This window comes from Lates calcarifer, linkage group LG6, assembly GCF_001640805.2.
Source record: "Lates calcarifer isolate ASB-BC8 linkage group LG6, TLL_Latcal_v3, whole genome shotgun sequence".
Taxonomy (NCBI): Eukaryota; Metazoa; Chordata; class Actinopteri; family Centropomidae; genus Lates; species Lates calcarifer.
In genome coordinates this window covers 11,378,016-11,400,631 of record NC_066838.1, presented here as the reverse complement: position 1 = coordinate 11,400,631, position 22,616 = coordinate 11,378,016, and the positions used below count along the sequence as shown (strand labels likewise).

The 22,616-nt window shown below is 39.8% G+C and overlaps 1 protein-coding gene across 1 annotated transcript in view; it reads left to right on the top strand.

The window, feature by feature from the left end:
- The first annotated feature begins 6,158 nt into the window (after window positions 1–6,158).
- The window catches only part of clstn1 (calsyntenin 1), a 36,223-nt gene continuing 19,765 nt past the window's right edge, over window positions 6,159–22,616 (top strand). Inside the window, 2 exon segments of the mRNA XM_018665862.2 lie at window positions 6,159–6,435; window positions 21,447–21,569. Coding sequence (XP_018521378.1) covers window positions 6,354–6,435; window positions 21,447–21,569 — 205 coding nt within the window. The 5' untranslated portion in view covers window positions 6,159–6,353.

Below are 22,616 nucleotides of genomic sequence, written 5' to 3'. Positions count from 1 at the left end.
TATATATAATTTTCTTGCAACTACTTCATTTGAACTCAACAACTTTATATTCCTCAGCTGCTATCCCCGGGGCTCTAATTTTTAGTGTTCAAAGTGGGAGTGTCAGTGGAGGCAAGAGACCCTGCCTAATACAGATGAGTGATTGGACTCGATGTGACAGCCGTGTCAGTGTCCCCTCCCTAAACTCTCTGAGGCGATAAAGCTGAGGAGGTGAGAGTTTGACACCAGTTTGACCCACACCATGAACCCTCTGCATGGCATGTCAGAGGTGACCTTCTGTGGAGGTCAGGGGTCAAGGTCTTAAAACAAGAACATCAAAATCATGGCACCCTCACTCCTCTGAGCAACCTGATGCCCATCTGGAGGAATCCACCACACATGGGTGGCAAATAGAGACGTTTTCATTAATGAAATTTGATTTTATATTTGGTCTCAGATACATAGATGCATACATAATGAATGTAAATGAAATCAAACATGTCTGACATCAGATATCAGTGATAAAATTACAATATGACTGTCATGAATATGTATTGGGATGAAGGTGCTGACTGAAAGCTTAATCTGCAGGGTCCTTGAGCCCCATAGAGAGGACTGGAGTACTCTGTGAGGTTATCAAGCCTCCATCTGTCAGATTCCCACTCACTCTTGCCATGTGTTGTAGTGTCTTGGCCTTATATCAGTAATAATGGGGTTTGGGAGACAGCTGAAACTGCTGGCTGTTGACAACCAAGAGGGCAGTAGAATACCCAGAAGCCACAACATAATAGCAGGGCTTTGGGGAAAAATGTATGTATATCTCTTTTCTCTTTTTTTCTTTAAAAAAGGGTTTGATAAGGAGTTTCTGATTTAAAGTGCACGCAGGAGGTATGTGGATATAGATCACAGCTGTCATACTATATCAGAAAACATTTCTCCCAACAGCTTTTTTGTTCATGAACCAAAATAGACAACCGGGTCTCTGCATAGCATCAATATGGAAATTAAACAAAAGGGGAAATAAATAGATTTCTTGTCGCTTGAGGTGAACTGCAAAAACTTGCCTGTTACACACTGACAGAAATTATAATATAGCTTCTGATGAATGAGGGTGGGATTAGTTTAAGAAAAGACAACTGACAGTGCGTTTTCAGGACATACATAATGAGAGTGTGTGCAAATGGAGGATGAGCCAGCGGTTAATAAATGACCATGAGTGACAGCCCAGGATGTAAGATAAATGAGAGCAACTTGGGTGGAAAGGAATCAATCACTGAGGGTGAATTTTTAAATGTTCCCTGTGGAGAATGTGTGACATAGACAGCAGAGGCAGCTTTTAATGGTGCGCAGCTTCAGCTCCCTGTGTGATTTGTGACCAGACTGCTGCACACACAGACCCATTGGCTTTAGAAATTTCCTGTGAAAGAACTTGATAACATCCAGAACTTCTAAAGTGAGATTTAATTTCCCCAAGCCAAGGATTTTAAAAATGTATTCATGAGCAAAGTCAAGGAGACACCCGTACTGGAGCAGAAAAAAAGATTGAAGTCTCACAGTATATAGAATTAATCTTTCAACAAAAATGTTCACTGAAAATTGAGGCTTATAAATTTATGAGGCGACACACATATTCAGGTTTTTACGGGATATATTTTTGATTATCAGATAAAGAAGTGAGAATGAATGAAAAATGAAGGTAAATTGGCATGCAGAGCCATAATCCTCTGAAATAACTTTTCTCAGCTCTTCCCTTGGGCCAATTAAATACTGGGACACTTTCTCAAAAGTATACAGATCCTTTTGCAAAAAAGACACCAATAAACAAATAATTTGGTCTGATCACATCATCAATATGAGATCACATGTGAGAAAAGGTTCTGGCTTTCCAAACAATCGCCTACTGAGCAAATATCTCAAAAGTGGAATAGATAATGGAATTTCTATACCTTCCAGAGAAGGAAAGCCAAATGTCTGCAGTAGTTAATGACACAAGCTGCAGTCTAGACACGAGACAGGAAAGAGAATGCTGAGTAGCTGTGGCGCTTAATGGTCACGACCACTTTGATTCCCATGATAGCAAAGTCTTTTTCTTGCTCCGTCTGCTGCCAACCACCCACCATGACTGCAGCACGCAGTGATGTCTCCAACAACGTGTGACTGAATATGTTCAACCCCCAGAGTATCCACCCCCCTGTCCATACTGGCAGAGTCTTATAACTGAGGCAGAAGGATGAAAACTGAGGTGGAAGGATTTTGAATAATGTGAGCAGCCATGAGGCATTCGTGACCTTCGACCAGCCTAATAATGTGGTGTATCTAATCTCCAAATCCTTGTCTCGGGGCTCAAGCTCAGTCACAGAGATGGATGGCAAAGGCAGGTTCCTTTATATGCTGAGCAGCCATGAAACGGAGGACAACACTGCAATGTAACAGTGCTGTTAATCTATCTATCTATCTATCTATCTATCTATCTATCTATCTATCTATCTATGGGTACTTGTAATGGATATCTGTCACTAAAATGATGGACAGATTAACCAATAATGAATGGAGTGGTTACTTGAGGGCTATTTTACTATATTATCATTAAAAACAAGATTACAAGAAACAAGAAAACATTATGTCAGTTTTACATAAACATGCTACTAGAGTATCTTCTGCAATATGTCTACGCCTGCAACTAAACTTTTTCTGGCGATTACTTTCTCAATTAGTTGTTTCTTGTTTACAACATCAGGAAACTGATGTTTTTTTAAAATAAATAAATAAACAGCCAATCGCAATTTCCTGTAGCCTCAGGTGACATGATCAATTTTTTTTATTTGTCTGATTCAGTCTGAAAGCCAAAAATAGAGTTTACCTCATTATAATAAAAGGAAAAGCAGCTAATTCTCACATTTTAGAAGTTGGAGCCACCAATATTTTCCTTGAAAATTGATTTAAACAACTAATCACCAGTCTAAATTATTGCAGCTTCATGTTCTGCTCACTAATTGTAGCAGCTCTGCAATGGGTGTCAAAATCTTATATTTGCATGAAATGTGCAACTGTGTTTTAAGTATAAGTCACTCCAGTTCTGTATTACACTTCAAACTATGAGGACATTTTATCTTTTAAAAAGTGGGAAATAGATATGTTTGTGAATGTATTTTATTATGCATTGATTAGAGGTAGAGTAATAGTTTTTATGTAAACAGTTTCTTTAGATTAATCACATACACTCAGGTTTGTGAACTACTCAGAGTAGCTGAGATATTGTTTGACACAACCATAAACAAATTCAGATTCTGCTCTATTGTATAGGGATTTGGCCAAGAATCTCAGTGCCAAAAAACAGGGGGACAAAAATTCAAAGTAACCCCACAGCTAAATACTGCAGGGGAAAAATATCTCATATTGGGGAGAGCCGACTCCTTATTGTATGTCATTCAGAGTGTTGTAACAGTGTGTTGAGTAGGACAGCTTCAGGGAACAGTGAGAAAACACTCATTAACTTCCATGGCTGTTTACAAATCAAAAACCAAAAAGTACAAAGTGAATGCCAATAAACCTGCATTCACAGCAGACAACAAACCATCATGAAGTCACGACATCCCTAAAGAGGAGCGTACGATCACAGCAGTGGGTGAGATGGTCTGGGGGAAGTAACACCTTTCTGATTATTCGTTGATGTCTCACACCTATCCACTAAGCCCTCCTATTGCCTGCCATTGTCTCCCAGAGGAATGATAATGGCCACTCTGTGTCCTCCCAAGAGTGCTGGACATCTGTGAGGGAGGGAGGGGGAGCTTCCACTTTCTCTTGGCCACTTCATGTGCTGCCAAACTGGAAACAAACAGGCATTGTGCTTCAGCTGCCCTGATGCCCATAGACTGTCCCTGTTTATAGACCCATCACTTAATTGTGGCCACAAACAACTATGTCCTTTCTCTGCTGCTTCTCCATCATAATTGCAACTACTGTGACAGCACAGAGGTCTAATGGTCGGCCTTTATTCTTGTAACATTTATATATGTGTCTTTTTGTCATACATTTACAACACTGGTGTTGTACCAGCACAGCACACAAAATAAAGTTTGTATAAGTACCAATATTCACTTTCTATCAACAAACTCACATCAAGACTCCCCATCATTTTTTGGACTGTTGACCTTTTCATGAGAGCCTCCCTGATTTGTAAGAAAACAAATTAAAGTCACATGTGTCTGAATTTGCATGAATAGCAGCAGTATCAAGGCTGCTTGGTACGGTGTGAAAAAACAGAAAAGAAAGATTTAGACGCTCGTAAGTAATTCTGTGATTGCATCGCATCCCCTTCTCCTCAGGGGTGCTCTCTATATCTAAAGGGTGTTGATTAGATTGCAACCCCCACCCAGATTTGCAATTCAAGACCTTGGTATTCTCACACTGCCATGCACTTGTTGTTGTGTGGTTGTTCTGCAGGGTGAACATAGTGGTTAATTCAGAAATGGTCAAAAATAAAGCAAATTTTTTATTGAATGTTGTATGAGTCTCCTGAGTGGAATAAACTCAGGGCAAAATCAAAGCATGATTGTACTTCAGATGTACAATTTCCATCCTTCCTGTCTGGGTTTAAAGGGTTTAACAACTTTTTGGCTTCAGAGGCAGATAAGCAGTTTCACACGCTTTAGTTTGTCATATTATGGCAGAGTCATGTTGTTGAAATATCAATTTTTACCATGTCTGGATTATCTAGTTCGGACCACAGGGCAAGATGCTCTTTGGGTCTCCTCTTTGCCAGTGATACCCTCCACTAAGAGCATCTGTACAAACCTTTAAGATAACTGAGAGGACTGATACCTAAAACACAAAATTTCTGGCCTACAACTGCCAATGATGCCAGTATGACCATGGGTAGAACAAATTTACAATTAAATTGTAAATTTACAATTAAATTGCAAATTTGTTTAGGACCCTCCAGAAAGAGAAACCCTGAGGGATCCTTGTTGACCCCTGAGCTTCAGTGTTGTGTTTAATTCGGTCATGCACTTCACATTATGGTGATCACTGCAATCCTCTCAAACCCCTTTGTGACACCAGAAGGCATTTGCCCCCCGCCCTCAGTCTTAGTTTAGCCGTCTGTGCTAAACTAGCTGCATGCTCCCACAATAACAGTACTGACGTCACTGGCCATCGTTAGGCGCATGCTGCCTTCAGGTTCTCCTCCTAAGATTCGATTTCTCATTACTTTGCGTGTAGATCCGACTTGAACTGGCTAGGGCTAGAAAGAAACAGGTCAACATTTTAGCTGTATAATTCAGGTTCTTAATAACAACAGAATCCTTTTGTCTGGGTTTAGTTTAAATGTAACTATGTATAACTGTTTAAAATTTACTATAGTTATAATTCTTATTACTTGGTAATGTGAAGGCTTTTGCAATTTATGCACTGGTCTGCACAACAAAATTCAGCACCCTTTGTTGTCTAATATATGTCAGAGTTCCTAATACAAACCAGGAACACTGTGATGGTGAGTAGACATGTCTTCCCAAACTGTCAAGAGAATTTGTTCTTGTGAACATAGAGACATAAACACAGATGATTATCTGTGCCTCATGTGAGTGGAGCAAGCCTTTAAAATACAGATGTTCATTTTCCCTGCTGTTATAGCTGTCTCAGCAGATACCTGCAGAAAAACTAATTCAGCAAGCTTCACTTATAAGCATTTTAAGGCTACATTTTGTAAAGCTGGGTCTTGTGATAAGGTAGCAGGTCTGTTGATGCTGTGCTTTAATTATGTATATTGCCCCAGAATTAAAAACTAGATTAGCACAAAGCAGTAACTGGGAGCTTTTAGGGCTCCTAGTATCCCAAGGCCCCAGAGGAGTTACCCAGTTTTCCATCTTTGCTTCCATGTAGGAGCTTTTAATAATACATCTATTAATTACATTTTAATAAAATTTTGTTCAGGTTTGTAGCTTTAAAATAGGAAAAATCTCTTACATTGGGCTTTATGGGTCAAATCCCCACCTGACATACAGTAGATGCTAGCTAAATAAACTTCCCCACTCGATATCTTTTGTGTTTATATTGTGATTTGGTGGTTTGGCATTAAATAAACACCTGTCATTGAGGACGCAAGAATGCATGTCAAGACAGAATCAGTGAGCTCGGGAACGTGTCTTAAAAATTTTTCGACAGTCATTGAACGCATCAAGCTGCAAAACTGCGAGAGGAGCGGTGATTGAAGGGGAGAGCAGAGCGGCGGCGGCGACGACGGCCATCTTAGAGCTACCGTGGTAACCGACACTCATCTTCTGGATTTTATTTTTCTTGTTAGAGAAACACTCCGCCTGACTGACGAGGGAAGAAGAAGGTTGTGTTTTACTTCGCCGCGGTTGAACGAAGTCGGGATGCGGTTCCGAGGGAATAAACGATTTGCATCCGCTGTCGGACTGGTCCTCGGACTATTATTTGCGGTGGAGGCAGCTAAAGGTAACTAAGCTGGGATTTATATCCCGTTGTGTTTCTATCTGCCTGTACGTGTCACACAGGTTTCTTTGTGGTTTGGAGACGCTGTTGCTCAAAGTTGACTGTGCTCCGGAGCTCCGCGGCTGTTTCCAGGCGTTGAAGGTTAAAAAACAGAAACGTTAGGCAGCCGGTGCGGTCCAGAGGGATGCGTGATCAGTAACCTGTTCAGGGATGGTCAGCTCTGGAGCCGCAGCGGATGGATGTCGCGAAGTATCCCGCCGGCAGCAAGTGCATCCCGCGATAGTGTCTCCATTTTAACCTTAAACAGCTCAAAACCCCACATTATATCCTGAGTACAGTTATTATCGATGTGTCAGATTTTATTCTAATATCCGTGTTAGAGTAGGGTACTTTGAAGATAATATCAAGGCCACGAAACGACCCCCTTCTGTCATCTGCATTCAGTCTATTTTTAGGTGCTTTCTCTTCTTGTCGCTTCTTAACAGTCATTATATTCAAAATTAAAAATATTTCTCATCCTCTGCGGAGTTTATAAGGTTTTTTTTAAAACTTGTCCGTGTCTGGTACTCTTTGTACTCATGTCGTTTTTAAAGAAAATTGAGTATATTCGAATAAAGGCGATTGATGATATGTTTATTTACCCCCTCTTTTTTTAGATTCAGTGTTATTAACCTTCGCAGGTTTATTCCGCTATTAATAGGCCTAATGCTAGGTTTGGCAACGTTATGGTCGCACCAGGAGGAAGCTTGGTTGGCTACGCATTGCAGATCCTCTTCACATGCTCCTGTTTTGTCGGTGGATTTAAAAATTCATGTGTTGTGATCACAGGCTTAAGGAAAAAGCCAGCTCAGTGGGTCTAGGCCTGCTTATGACCAGGGTCTGTATATAAGAACTGAAAGTGCAACTCTTCATTTGCAATGTCACGGATAGACACTGAGGAGAAACATGCCTTTATTTGCTGCAGGGCGGTCCACCTCCCTCCAGCAGCTCCCTGCTCAGACATGAACACCCCCCACCACCACCTCATTGCATGAATTTACCGACTGTGTTTTATCATTAAACTCAATCCAGTGACTCCCTGGTTAGAGCTTCCTGTTCCAGGGTGTGTAAAGGCAGGTGCATGTTAGTCAGTGGCCATATCTGCATGCCTGGGCAGTCACCAACGCTGGAGGCTAGTGTGTGCTGTTTTCTTTCAATGTTACACCCATTTTATGCTCTATGAACAAAATAAAGGCCATGAAAGGGATATCGGTTCCCATAAAAGTCTGCACAGGGGCTTCTAATGCAGCCATATTTTTCCCTGTTGCCATGTCAAGCAGCTGAGAATGCACAGCACTAGGAGGCTGCCATTTGTACAGCAGTAACTTAATTTCTTTTTTTCATCAATCAAAAAGAAAAGGCTGTTAGTCCTGGGTAATGTTTGAGTGTGGCTTTTTATGTTGTAGCCAAGTGTGCTTGTAGTGCAGTGCACCTGCTGGCTTCCCTGCTCTTATCAGCAAAGAAGGCCTGTGAAATCACCATCTTGGTGAGGTCTTATCTTTTATTAACCAAAGGTCGCTCGCTTATTTTCCGTGCACCACCTCTTGTCACGTGCAGACCAGCCTTGTGTATTTGTTACTTGTTGTTGATCTGAATTTTTTTTTTTTAATACCAGCGACCTTGCAGTAAACAAGGAAGCAAATAATCTTCTAAATTCTTTTTTGTTCCTGAATCCTGTAGTTTAGATGTCTGCAAATGATTTGATGTTATCACTACAGAAACAGACCGAGGTACGTTCTGGTGGATTTACAAGCATCAGCCAGGGATGTTGTGGTCCCCAGCTATTTGCCTACACAAATATTCATCACTGATGACATGGCTACAGCAAACATTGAAGGAGGACATTGAGGAAAAAATATGTTTTGATACATATCAAAATTCTTACCTACACTATTTGATTCATTACACTGCCAGCAAGGAAATGTCAGTGTGTGTGAAACTGGGGCAAACACAGATCATCTGCGTCAGGCCTGTTGAAACCTCAATGCATTTTAGGCGTTTGCTGTTGCTGCGCACTGCTGTAAAAGCTTTTTTAATAGACACTTCTGGATTTTCACATTATGGTGTTTGTCACTTGTTTCACTCAGTCTCACCCATGTGATCTGTTTCTTATTGTGTTACCATGAGCAGCTGCAGCATGTCCCCGTGTTCTTGAGTCAAACACGAGGTCTGCTGAGATGCATGCGTTTCTCTTGTGCACACACAGCCAAACAAAGGAGAAGCTGGCTGATGGGAAGTTTCTTGGCTCATTCATCATCGAATTAAGGAATTCTTGTTAAACAAATTGGATGCCCCGCTTTGTGTGGTGCTGAGTTAACATATGCGCTCTTCTCACATGGCTGGGATAAAGTACATATTACAGGTCAGGTGTAAATGTTTTCCTCCCAGGCCTGCTAGTCCTGCATTCATTGGAGAAGCCTGCCATTGATCCACTGAAAATTGCATGTCAGTTAAAGTTAGAGCAATGCATCAGGTCAATATTTTTCTCTTTAAAATATAATTTATTGGTCTGTCATGTGGCATACCCCTGAGGTTCCCACCTGATTAGATAATTAAAATATCCTGTTTATTTTATCTTTGTGTAGCGTAATGAGGTAAGACATGCAGGAAAATATTTTACACCTTATGTTTTAAGGAAAAGATTGAAATGTTCACAGATTTTCAAAATAGCATCAGTTGTTTGTTTTATTATATCACCTGATTCATTAATTTACTATAAATTTCAGCTATAGTCTTCACAGGATTTTCCACTCTTACACGTGGTCATCAGCAGCTTCATTTTAAAATCAATATTGATATTGGCTTTCAAAAACCAATATTAGTTGAAACCATTTGCCTGACTTATGAGACTCATCCCAAATAGATCAATTGATTGAAGGATCCAAGAAATCATAACGGAGGATGACCGCCATCAGTGACATAGTTGACCCAGGGGAAATGAATATACTCAGTTTGTATTTGCTGTTGATTTAAGCCCATTTTAAGTCTTCAGGCTACTAACAATCTACGTTACATATGTCACCCTGCTACGTTATTACAAACAGAAACTATGTGGATCCACACAGCTGACAATGACTGCATTGTCTGCCTCTCCCATGCAGCTCTAGTAACAGTGTTGCCATCTTTCTGCGTTTTTTAACAGACTTGTTATTGTTCAGAAATAACATCATTAACCATCAACAGGAGGATTGATGACCAACAGTGTGATGACATTGGGAGAGAAGTGAATCAGTTCAGTTTCACATGTTTCACTTCGAGTACGTCAGGTTTTTATCAGCTGGCAAAACAAAAAATAAGATGTCAGCTGTCGTCAGTGCGTCGCTCTGGGTGGTTTTGATGGATAGGACCCATTTTAGTTGATGTTTTGTGATCTGCTCCACGTATTCCACAGAGTCTTGTCTCTACATGCTTCAAGGGTTTAACTCAGTCATCAGTCATTGAATGCAGATGCAACTACAAAGGCCTCAGAGAGTACACACCCTTGCACCTTCAGCATGATTTTTGAAGAATACCTAAATGCTGCATGGGAAGAGTAGGACTTTATATGAGGATGACTTTTACAAAATTTCTTATCAGTCAGACTGACTTTTTTGAATTTTAGGCTTTTATTATTTAACCATTGTACAAAGTAAAGGTGAATGTCATACGATTTTGCAGGAATGATCAGAGTTTTCAGGTCCATGTCATCAAAATTTGCCATTTCACAAGCTGTTGTAGAGTTATGGCGTGGTTAAATAGGCCATACCATTTTTGGGAAACAAATGCCTCTACACCTTACAGTATGCCTTTCAGTGCCTTGTAAAATGGCTGCATGGTGGTGCTGTTTACAGTCAAACCTAATCACTTTCTCTCTGGGTAGTGGCCTAAGTTTACACCAATTTTTATTAAAATCTGCCTTGTAGTTGTTGAGAGATCCAGCTGAAAAACAGTCAATCTGGACTGAGGAAATTAAAGAACTTTGAGGGATTTAAAACTGATCACAATTTCTTTAGAGTATGATAAGAACTGTTACAAAACATTTTACCCTGTATTGCCCTGAATAAAAGTTTACTTGCCCTAGACAGAGGCCCTGTTCCTATGAGTTAACACTTACATTTTTTTCAGTATTTATTCAGAGATTCTGCAAAGGAACAAAGGGCTTTCAGACCTAGACTTTGGGGTCAGGATCTTGACTAAGCACGTCACAATGTGGTCACTGTTCAGAGGATGGCGTCTTGAGCCCTTCAAGAATGTGTATATGAGATAATCCTCCAAATGTCCTAAGTTGTTCAAGTATTTCGATTTGGTGATTTGCCACTTAGTGCTGGAAAGACAGGCCATGAGAATTCTGGACTTTATTTGGGTCAGTGGTGACTTTCCTCTCATTGGTGCCTTCCTGGACTGAATGGAGTCAGTGAACTGTCAAGAATGGGTCATTCAGTTGTGAATATTAAGTTGTGCCAGATGACTGGGAAGTTGTATCGGCCACCAAGAAAGCTGCAAGCTCAGAGCACAAAGTTATATTTAGACATGAAAACACCAATGCGAAAAAGCGAATATCCACATTTTCAATTAATTTATCCTACATTTTAGAATGAAATTAATTAGTTGAAAATTTGGTAAAACGTTTAGTTAATTATGTGGATTTACAAAAGCAGCTTCTTGTGAAGATAATATTGCACTAAGCCATCCAAAGCTGCAAAAAAATTAATGGAAAAAATATTTTTCTTTATTAAAATGTCAGTATTGAAATTGAATGCCTTAACTCTGAAAGTAATAGCCAATGGTGTGTATCTCATTGTGTTATTTTTATTGAAAGACTAATAAAAACCAGAGCATACAGGTTTTAATTCAGCTCATATCTGCAGCTTATCCGGCTGTGTTACCTCCTCCCTTGAGTCCCATTGCCTCCAGGAGAAAAACTGGCAGTGCAGAGCTATTCACATTTGGGCGTGTTCACATTAAGATCCTGGCTCCATGGGAAACAGGTAACCAGAGAGCACATTACCTGCCGCGGGGTCAGCTACACCCGAGCGTCGATGCAGAGCCCCAGCCGTCTCACTCTCACTTCTCCACTCTCACTGGCCCTTTTGTGTCATTCACACAGAGAGGTGATTGAGTTGCATTCAAGGTTCTGCGGCTCCCAACCCCCCGCCCCCTCTCTCTACAGAGCGGCACCACGGCCGTCCAGGGTGTGTTCGTTCTGTTGGGCGGTTGTGATTGCGTAGAAGACAAACAAATGTTGTTGCCTGGCAGGGAAACTGAGAGGCCCTCCTGTGCGAGCGGGATGTTTGGTGAGTGAGGGGCCCTTGAGGTCTGGGCTTCCTTTAAGGGTCTTCGAGGCTTCCTAGAACAGTCCCCAGTCTGTGATGGGGGTGGCTTGCGTCAACAAGTTCAGGAGCTTGTAAGGCAAGACAAACAGAGAAGTGTGCCCACTGTTTTAGACCGTGAGCAGATTGCCCATCGATTATTCCTGGTCCATGGAATTAAGAGAGTCGCCAGCATTAATTGAAGTCCGTGCTTGACCCCGATCTGCATGCATTACATACCTTGAACCTATTTTGCTGCAGTTTCTGTTTGTCTCTGCTGGATATTTCTGTCTGACTTCACTAAGTCCTGAAATCTGTCTTCTAAACTGCCATGAAGGCTCCTTGCGGTTGTTGAAAGCACACCTGTCTGCCAGAAAAAATCCTGCTTCTGGCAAGTACAGAATTATTGAATAGTTCATAGCTGAATGTGCCTACTGCTCACATACTCTGAGACAGTTTGTATAACTGGTGCATTTTGCATATTCTTCTGTATTTTTGTTTTCATGGTTTAAGCTGTTTAAATTTTCCAAACTTTTTTTTTTCCGTCTCCCTGGAAACACCTCAAGGTCTGACTATCGCCGGAGTACAGACACTCCCTTGTCTTTTCTTCAGTGTACTGCTGCAGCTAATGGGACAACAACATGGCAACAGAGAGGCTTTATTTAGTCTCTAACAATAATAAGACAGCTTGCGCACTCTGCTCATAGACCATGCGGACACTTATGTTGCCTGTGATTGGCAGATTTGGGTAGTAAATTTAATTTATTCATAATTGTGGGTAATCAAATGTTTTCACATGAGCCTAGTAATTTGTTTTTTTTTTTTTAATCAAAGTTTAGCCACATTCACCAGCTGCTTAGTATACAATTTAAAATACGTAAACATGTTTACAGACATACAGTTTCACTCTATTAGTTTAATAGCTGCTGGATATTTTATTATGTACTATAATGTAACCTGAAATCTAAATATGGATTTCAGTCACAAGGTAATAGGTGCCAATGGATATTGAAATGAACCAGCCTTAATATGTATTGTGGTAGAGCTCCACATTTGCATTTAATCAAAGAAGAGGAAGTGTTGCAGGCCATCGGCCGTCAGATGTAAAATATGAGCTAAATCGATGAAGCAGAGCTTCACAACGTGTCACCGGCCCAGCGCTTGGCTGCAGCATCATCATTACACAACAAGTCCTCAGAGGTTCCCAGGCATTATCAGGATTCATCTGATAATTACAGACTGATCATCTGCTGCAGTGATGCTGCCATAATCTGGACAGCTGTGGTGCATTTCTTTTCCCAGGGCAACCAGTAGCCTGTGAGCACTCATGTATGTGTAGCAGTAGTTTGCTTTATATAGTAGCTCAGTGAAGTGTTTTGGAGGCAGTATGATTTTATTCCCCCACCATAAAGATGAAACATCAACAGCAATGGCATGGAGGGAAAGAGCATGTACAGGTCTCATTGAATTTCAGGATTACCACAGCCTATTGTAGCCCTAACATTCTCGCAGGAAGTATTTCACCACGGCTAATAGGTCAAACTGTATAGGTTAGGCTTCAGTAAAAGAGCCAGGCAACCATAAAGGGGCTTTGTCTTTGTATCCATGTGAATGGTCAATATGTTACCCCGTTCTCTGGGAGTCATGAAAGAAGTCAGCGATGGCGTCATACTGTTTAATAAGTGCCTCCACAGAAAATACGCAAATCCTCAGAGGCTGCCATGAAGTTTTATATTGTTGATTGTTTGTATTATTGATACATTGTTGTTCCCTTTTGAGATAAAGTCCAGAGAAAAACAGTGGTCCTATGCAGAGAGAGTTGAAGCTTATTGAGCCTTTACCATACAAGACCATTTATTGTCCTGTGGGTTAATCAGTAACAAGGAAAGCACAGAAGTTGTAGTAGTAATCACAATGGACATCAAATGGATTTATATCAAAGAGGGCTCATCTTGTTGCTGAAAATGGTGCATGGTCCTCCACACTTTAGGAACCAGGCATGTCTGTGATGGTGGGGATAGCTGCTGGTCATATTGTTTCAGCATTAATATTTCAGTGCTATTGATATAATGGTCTTGACTGTTCCATTGAATGAAAATGAAATCCCAATTATTGATCATGAATCAAAGCAAGGCTGCAGCTAACAGTAATTTTAATTATTGACTTTTCTTAATGAATCGTTTGGTTTGTTAAGTGTCAGAAATAGTAAGAAAGAATTTCTCAGAGCAGAAGTTTTTAAATGTTTCATTGTTTCTGACTGACTAAAACCTGAAGCTATCAGGTTTGAAAAAGAAAAGCATATTAAAAAGATTAACTCATCAAATGTTTAGCACCTTTTCTTTAAAACATGATCAAAACTATTTATTTGATTATCAAAATAGTTGCAGATTTCTTTTCTGTCTATCAACTAAATGATGAATTTGCTTCTCCTATTCATACTTACTGTAAATCATAGCCATTAAGATACAATATTCACTCCAAACAGAACTTAACCAAAAGTAAGTACACATACTTTCTATATTCAGCTGCACCCAGCTAAATAATATTATATAGTCCAATTGCATCATTAATTACATCCATCAAAATCGTTCAACCCAGACCTCTCTAAAACTGTTTCAACAGAAACTGAACATTATGACCCTTGTGAAGGAAGCTTTTACTGTAGGGCTATTGGATTAAACTGCATTAGCTTTAGCTAGGTGTACCTAACAAACTGACAACCAAATGTACTTTCATTTATTGACATATCAATACATATATATTTCCTTCTATACTTTACATGCACAAACAAGATATCTATACCACAACAACAACAAAAAAGAGAAGTTGAAAACATCCTACAATTCAGTATACATGACAATGCCTGCATAATCTTAAGAATCAGTTTGTTTCACGGTATTAATGATCTCTTAAAATACCCACTCTAGTTCAAAGAGTATGCAGTGCAGGTGGTAGAGACCCAGAGCTGATCAGTAGATGGCTCGGCACGGCACAGCTTGGCTCACACAGCCTCACCGAGTACTTTATCCTTGTCCACCTGTGTCAGAAGTGAGCTGAGTTTTGATTCCCCTCCCTGTCTGCAAAATGTTCCTTTACCTCTGAGTTCTCCCTCTGCGTATTGTGCAGACATCTTAAAAATGGATTCCAGAAGTTGGCTGGACACCATTATTCATATCATCATATCGTGCTCATCCTTAAGATTTACATAATAAAAACTTGGCAGCACTTTGTTTTTTGGCAGTCTCTGTTGCCTTGTTTGATGTCTTGCTCAACACTTGACCTTGTCAGTGAATGAAATGAACACATCCCATTAAAGGATTAAATGTCATTGGCTTTATTTGATGCAAAACAGAATTGGATACCAGGTATTGTGTTGCCTGGCTGTAAGTGTGTCCAGTAGCCCACCATCTGTGCATGTATAGTAACAGCTCAATGTGTGTGTGTGTCCCAAGCTTCTGACACATCATTCATTTCTCATAGGCTTCTGAAGGGATTTTGGTTTGCCTCTGTCTGCCAGTTTAGGGCTTAGTTTGTTTGGTACTGGATATTGGATATAGCAGGGTTTGTTTGCAGTTGTATTTTTGATGATGATGAAAGGAAAATCTTTAACATTGGCAGAGGATGACACTGTGGGGTTAATATCTATTATTTAGCAAGTGACCTGTTATATCTGTGTATTCATATCCTAAACCCTCATCTAATATTTATGTTGAGGTCAGTAATTTCTGTGGCTGGGAATACAATAGAGGGTCCTTAGACCCACAGTGTGTGTGCAGTGATCGTAAAATGTTTGCACCTTGCACTTTTTCTTTATTCTCTATCCCCTTCTGTTCACCTTTCTACAGTCTGTCTGCATTCTTGCACAAAGTGACGCATTAAATGAGATTAATAAGCCACCATCCTTGCTGTTTATACTTAAGGCATCATGGCAGAGTGACTTAAAAATTACATTTGTTTCAGCTTTTTCTTCTTTCTTGTCAGTGCTTATATTCAATAAACAGACATATTCAGTGGCAGTTGTAACGGGGGCGGATTCTTACATAATTATTGTTCTCTTTCTACCATTAACTTGCTGAGAAGGTAGTATTTTTGACAGTTGAACATGCATTTTTTTTTTTTTTTTTTAATCGGTTGCTAACATTTACCCATGCTGTTGTGATGCAGGCCGAACAGGATTTAAGATTTAAGATTTGTTTTTGCCATTTTTCATGGGATTAAACATCGTGACTCATTCATCTCAGGCAGGCTATCTTACCAGATTATCACAACATTGTGTCTTTTTACAGTTCATACAACACGCAACCACATGTGCTTCTCAAGTAGAGGGTTGATTAATTGATTTTTTGATTAAAAGAAAATTAATTGACGGCTAGTTTAATAATTGAACTGTTTCAGCTGCTATTCTTTGTCATACTGTATTTGATGAGTTTTGGTCTAATGGGCAGACAAATCAAGATTTGAAGACGTCTCATTGGTTTGCATAGGCTTTTTTCACTATTTCTTGACATTTCATACACTAAAACAAATCAGTTAATTGAGAAAATAATTGGCTGGTTAAGCGAGTAAAATCATTAGTTCTCGAATATCTTCTGCAGCACATCAGAGGCTTCTTGGTCAGTTTAGTGTTGATTATTCATTAGAAAGAGTCAGAGCTTCCTCTTAAAGTATCTGCTTTGATGTGAGGGAAGGACTGAGTCTGCAGGTTATAATTGGGCTAGTGGTGAGTATGCATTGCATTAGGTAAATTGGTTTCCTAATTTAGTTAAATTAAGAAAATGGCAGGCTTCCATGCGAAACATCCTCAGAGCTGCAGCAGCAGGGCCCTCTCAGACTGCATCACTTCAAAGCCCCTTTCTTAATCTCATTCCATCCTAAATCCTAAAGCCTCCCCTCTTGGAACAAACAAACCAGTCCCTCCCTTACAATACAAAGTCTTTCCTTTATAATCATGTTATAGGTAGTATATATAGTATGTAATAAATCACCAAGTTTCCAAGAATAGTGGTGTCTGCATTAGTACAAATCACATCTTTGTTGCTCTGTGTCAAATGTTGTCTGCCAAGCAACTCACAGCACAACAAATGTTCCTCCCATTCACTGCAGGCTCACAGGGGGGGTGATGAAGCTATCTTGTCAAAAGGGCCTTGTCTGCAATTTCACACAATCTATGTGAGACTTTCACGCTTTAAATAAAATCATGCTTCAGATTTCATTTCATGGGAGGTATATGTGAGTGAAAGGGGCTTTGATTGAAATGCTGATGCACAGCAGTGGTGCAGTTTGCTTTTGAATTTGTCAGAGGCCTCCCAGACCTGCATCCTTTGTCTTGATACTCGAACTTAACCTGTGTCACATTTTCTGCTCCACAGTTTGCCATCTGCAAGCATATCTGCGTCATCTCAGTCCATCTCAGACCACTGGAAATTGGTCTCTTCTGTCAGACTTGACTTGACAAAGTTGATCGACTGTGATAGTTTGTGTGCTTGTGTCTCCAAAGTAAAACTGGTTTGGAGACTTTTGGAGATAGAGATTTCAAGGTGGTGGGGGCTTGGTTAGAGGAGTGGGCTTAGAATCAGCAGGAATAAAGACAGGGATGGTGGGAGTGAATGAACAGCTCTTCCTCTCCCATCCATGGCTGAAGTGCCCTTGAGCAAGAGGGCACTGTAGCCCAGCTGCCCACTGCTCTGGGTGTGTGCTCACTACTCCAGATGGGTTGAATGTAGAGGCCTAATTTCCTGTGTGTGTAAAAACATGGATAAATAAAGATAAGACTTTAAGAAGACTTTAGATTAGGGGAAATAACATTAAAGTAGACCAGCCAGAAAGGGCACAGGCAGACAGCATTCTTTGTTAATTCATTTATTTTTATTGGTTAGGATTAGGCTGAAATGTTTTGCGTTACAAGCACTGAGAACGCTGCTTCATGTCGTACCATTCAGAGCTGGTCCTGGTTCGGAGCACCTCAGTGCTGAGGGCCAGGAACGACTCATGGACAAACGTGAAGCCAACATGTGACCTGGCTAACAGTAACTGTGTGGAAACTAAAGCAGATTATTGTAGTAGTCTGACCTGACAATCTGTCTAAAGACATCCACTTCACTTCAGGTCACAAGACGCTCAGCAGAGACGATTTATTGGGCTTGATCAATTCCAAATGACTGGCAAACACAGTGGCTCATTCGCACTAAGCACTGCACACGCTGGACAAGATTTATCTGGAGATGTGACATGAAATCTTTATGTAGTTTTGCCAGTGTGTTATAGGTTAAAAGAACATTTCTTTATTTTAGCAAACAGATTTGAGTCAATATTACTGTCATTCTTTAAATAATTCTGCCTTTTGTAGCGCTGAATGATTTTTACAGCACCAAGTAGATTTGCCCGTACCATACTCAATCCATACTGTATTTTTTTCATTGCTAATGCACCATAACAACACATCTTTTGGACAAATGTGGTTTAAGGCCCCGACCATTTACTACAGTATCCCTGGTTCGAGTCTGGCTGGGAGCAATTGTTGTTCCACATTTCTTTCACCTCATTACCTGCCATACGTCTACTGTCAAATCTATGAAAAAGGTGTAAAATTGCTGCAAAAATAAGTAATTCTCATTCACTCTGATGCCCACATCAAACCATTCCTGAGCAAGTAGCTTGTAATTAATTTTCATTGATCGTGTAATCACTGAGAATTACACTAAATTATATAATGATGCACTATGCAACTCATTTGCTTCGCTGAAATTGGATTTGGCAGATTGACATTTAATGCTGTCTGAAAACCCCGCCATCATGGATTTATGCTTTTGTAGATTTCTTTGTATCTGGTTACCGTGTGAAGCTTATAACTGTAGCACAGATTGTGTCATTGAACATCAGACATCTGCCTATTAGTCAGATGATGGATGTGTGATGTTGAGGTTTTTTACAGCATGAAATGACTGTGGTTTTAATTTCACTGTGCAAAACATATTGCTTTAGCATTTAACTGTGAAGAGGACAGAGGATAAATTGTTTTACTGACATAAATTCTGGGTGTACAGAGTAACTTGTATAGCTTGACTAATAAATGTTTTTGGAAGTATTAAGTAATGAGTATATTACTTTAATTTTCAGATTAAAAAATAAAACTGTAGCTCGAGTTCACAGGTGCCAACAATGTTTTTGTTTCACAAACTCAGCAGATACTTTAATGGCACCAGCATTTTGCAACAGAGACAACAGTAATTAATCTATTCTCTGTTGAAATAATGTTGCCCTTTGAGATAAACGTTATGTTCCGAATATGTCACTGGGCAGAGTTAATTGGATGAATGTGGGCTAGAGGATGTGCATCAATATTTAACAGCGGAGCTGGAAATATTGAACATCTCCATTCACATCCATTTTTATCAGTGTTTGGATTTGTGTCCAACTAAAAATGTCCATAATCAAACCTGTCTCGTTTTATTTCAAACACAACTTCTCTGTCAGACAATGAATGCAAATTAACTACATTAGATAATTATTATATAGTGATACTAATAATAAATTAAGGCTAAGTGCATGTTTGAGTAACTGCCTGGTTGCTAATTCAGGTCAAATTTGTGCCCTGTCTGACAAAACTAAATTTTGCCAGTGATTGCTGTTTAACTTATTGGCATAGTTTTTTAGAATCTTGTAAAGCATGTCAGTATCTTTGTGCATTTACTCAGAATAAAGAAAATCCTGGACAGCGATACCCACAGCTGCCTCTCAAAATCCAAGTGCTCTTTGTATACTTCTATTAAAATAGCATAAAAAAGTTGGAAAGATGATTGGCTCATGAGTACTTTTGGTTCAGTTATAAGAAAATGTGCCTCATCATAACAAACCAAGCTGTCGGAGAGTCTTACCAGTTGCCAGTTGGAAGTCATATATTTGTTTTAGACTTATTCACACAGTATTTGAACATTTATAGACTTTGATGGCTTAAGTCTTTATTATTTAAAGATGATAGCCATTAGTCACTGCTTCGACTTAATTGCTTTTTGTCTTCATATGTATCTCTCATATACTTGGATCTCACAGAAAAAGCTAATCTCCCACCTCCTGAGGGCAATGTGTGCTTTGATACGTCTGATGACCTATATGTAGCATTTGAAATATTCCTTAATAAATCCAAAAGAAAGCTGCAGTATAACCACTGACAAATTATGATATTTTATGAGTTATTTAAAAAGATTATTGTTAACCCCAGATGGATTATTATGAAACCAGAACAGTTTTCTCTATCACATTGGGCCCCATGCTTCTTTGCCATGGTCAGTGATTTCCTTGATTGTTTAGGTTAACACAGCATGGATTAGCTTGAATGCGCGACCTTGCCACATTGAATTTATCAGACTGTTTACACTGAATCTGACCTTCTGAATAAGGACAGTGGGGTTTAGGTGAGAGCAGTGAGGCAGCATGTCTGAATAAAACAGATGATTGCTACAATTTCTGGGTTTCCTGCAACTTCAAAAAAACACCAAATATTACCATATATCACTGTTTTTCCCTTAGAAAACTGTGATATAACACAGAGTTAGCTCACTCTGTGTGATCTAGCAGTACAAAAAAAAAAAAAAAAAAGTAGTGCTGCTTGTAAATGGGTCTTGCACAAAAAAATTATGTAATGGTTCCAATTTGCAGTCCCAGTTTAACATAATATTGTGCCCGTACTAAAACTGTCATTCCAAAATACAGCCAAATATCTATATAAATGATTTGGACATTCTCGGTTTTTGTGTTACTGTCTCATCTTCAGGAAATGTGCCTGGTCTGGTTACCTCTCTCAGAGTATCTGTCCCTCACAGAGAGCTGTCAGCCAGAGTTAGCATCACCTTTGCAGATCAGTAGCACAGGAATGCCATCCTCTCCTCTCGCTCTGGAGTGAGCACATATTGGCTGTAAGAGAGCTGCATCTCCCCTGCGTCAACGCTGTTTTCTAAGCCAGCCCAAATATGTCACTCACTGCAGCTTTTTCTGCAGCCGCCAGCTACAACCGAGTGCTGTCTGCAGCTGGGATGCTTCCGAGCCCAACTAGCACACAAAAGCTGTGAACGGCACCAACTACCGCTCCAAAAAACAGTCCTGAAAGTCATAGTCAGCTTTTATCATCCCTGTGACACCGCTGTCAAAACTCATTAACTGATGTGGATTGTGATTCTAGTTCCTGGAAAATTACTGCAGCATTATAAGAAAAAAATCATCTTGAGAGAATTTCCTTTCATTTTTGATAAACTGAACAATAGTGTCAGAACATTGTAGATTTAAGATAGAGACTGATTTGTCATACAGGCTTTTTGTCCCGCTAAATGTTAAACTAACTGATCTAGCTCCTTCTAAAATCTGCACTCTCTTGGTGCTCCATGGCTGATGGTTGCAGGTGATGCTATTAGTGCATTTAGGATCTCTACATTATGTGGGGCGCTTCTAGAAATAATAATAAAAGCATCCAAATCCTTAAGCTGCATTGGGAAGAAAAACAAAAGGCAAACTAGCAATTTGAGAAAACACGGATGAAGTCTGATTATTACAAGTGCAGAAAAAAAAGATGTAAATTACTAATTAGTGCCGGTGAGAGAAAAACAAAGACATCTTGTCTCGGGACAGAAATTATTTGTATAGAATTTTTTCCCTTCATTATAGACACTCATGTTTTCTCTCTCTTGTGTCTCACAGTCAATAAGCACAAACCATGGATCGAGACGACGTACCACGGGATCGTAACAGAAAACGATGACAAAGTGCTTCTGGACCCACCTCTAATTGCACTGGACAAAGATGCTCCTCTTCGCTATGCAGGTGAGAGAGGAGGTTTAATGCTGCTGCTGCTGCTGCTGCTGTTCCTTTACTACCTCAGCTTCACTTAACTTGGAATTACTCTCCTCTCATTTCACTTTGAATAAAAGAGAAAAGCTCGCAAATTACTCTGTAGCATTAAAGCTCTGAGATTGTGTTGATGTGAGATGGATGGAGAAAATCTGTTCATGTATGAGTAATGTGAGTTTCATGGACGTGTGAAGGTCATTGATGTGTACGTTTAAATGCACACAAGCTGTTTGCTGATAGATGATTTATAAACTGGGCTAATAATTCTTGTAAATGAAACCATAAAAGCTTTACTTAACATGGATGTATAACCTTAAATCTAGTCTCAGCATGAAGCTTTGAAATCCCAAGTATGTTATGGTTTATATATGAAGGTCTGTCTTTCTTCTTATTATCTGTAACTCTCATTCTTTCTGTGATATATGTTACATTTGAGATTATTTGTGCCCCTATACAGATCAAATGATCACTGGCTCATTAGTGATGGAGGGAATAACTGTGGTCAATGCTGAATAATTATTTCATGCACTGGTACCAGACTTGTGTGATTTTTATGACATGCCTGTCATCCTGACGTACAGCTGGCCTCCATATCCACCAGTCTGGCCCTTTTGATATTCAGATCAAAATACTCTTTCATGTTTTTTTTTTCCTCCCAGTGGAGAGAGCACAATTAGTGTGCTTTATGTACCCAACGCAGCATTAGCTCTGGGGCTTTTTAATCACATCAGGATTGACTTTGGCTGGGATTCAAAGCACCCCAGCAGTGGAAATGATTTCCCACCATTTCACATCACATGAGTTGTGTGATCTTTTGTCTGCTGCTCTCTTCGCACTCAGCGCTCTCACTCTACTTGATATCGCCATTTTTATCTCAGATTACCTCTCCTGATTTAGCGGGTGAGGCTTTAACGTCCACATGCCTGTCAGAGGAGAAGCCATACGTAATATTCTTCACAAAATTGTGCGAAATGTGATTGTTCGTGAGAGCCGATCAGCCTGGCACCACGCGGCCTAAAA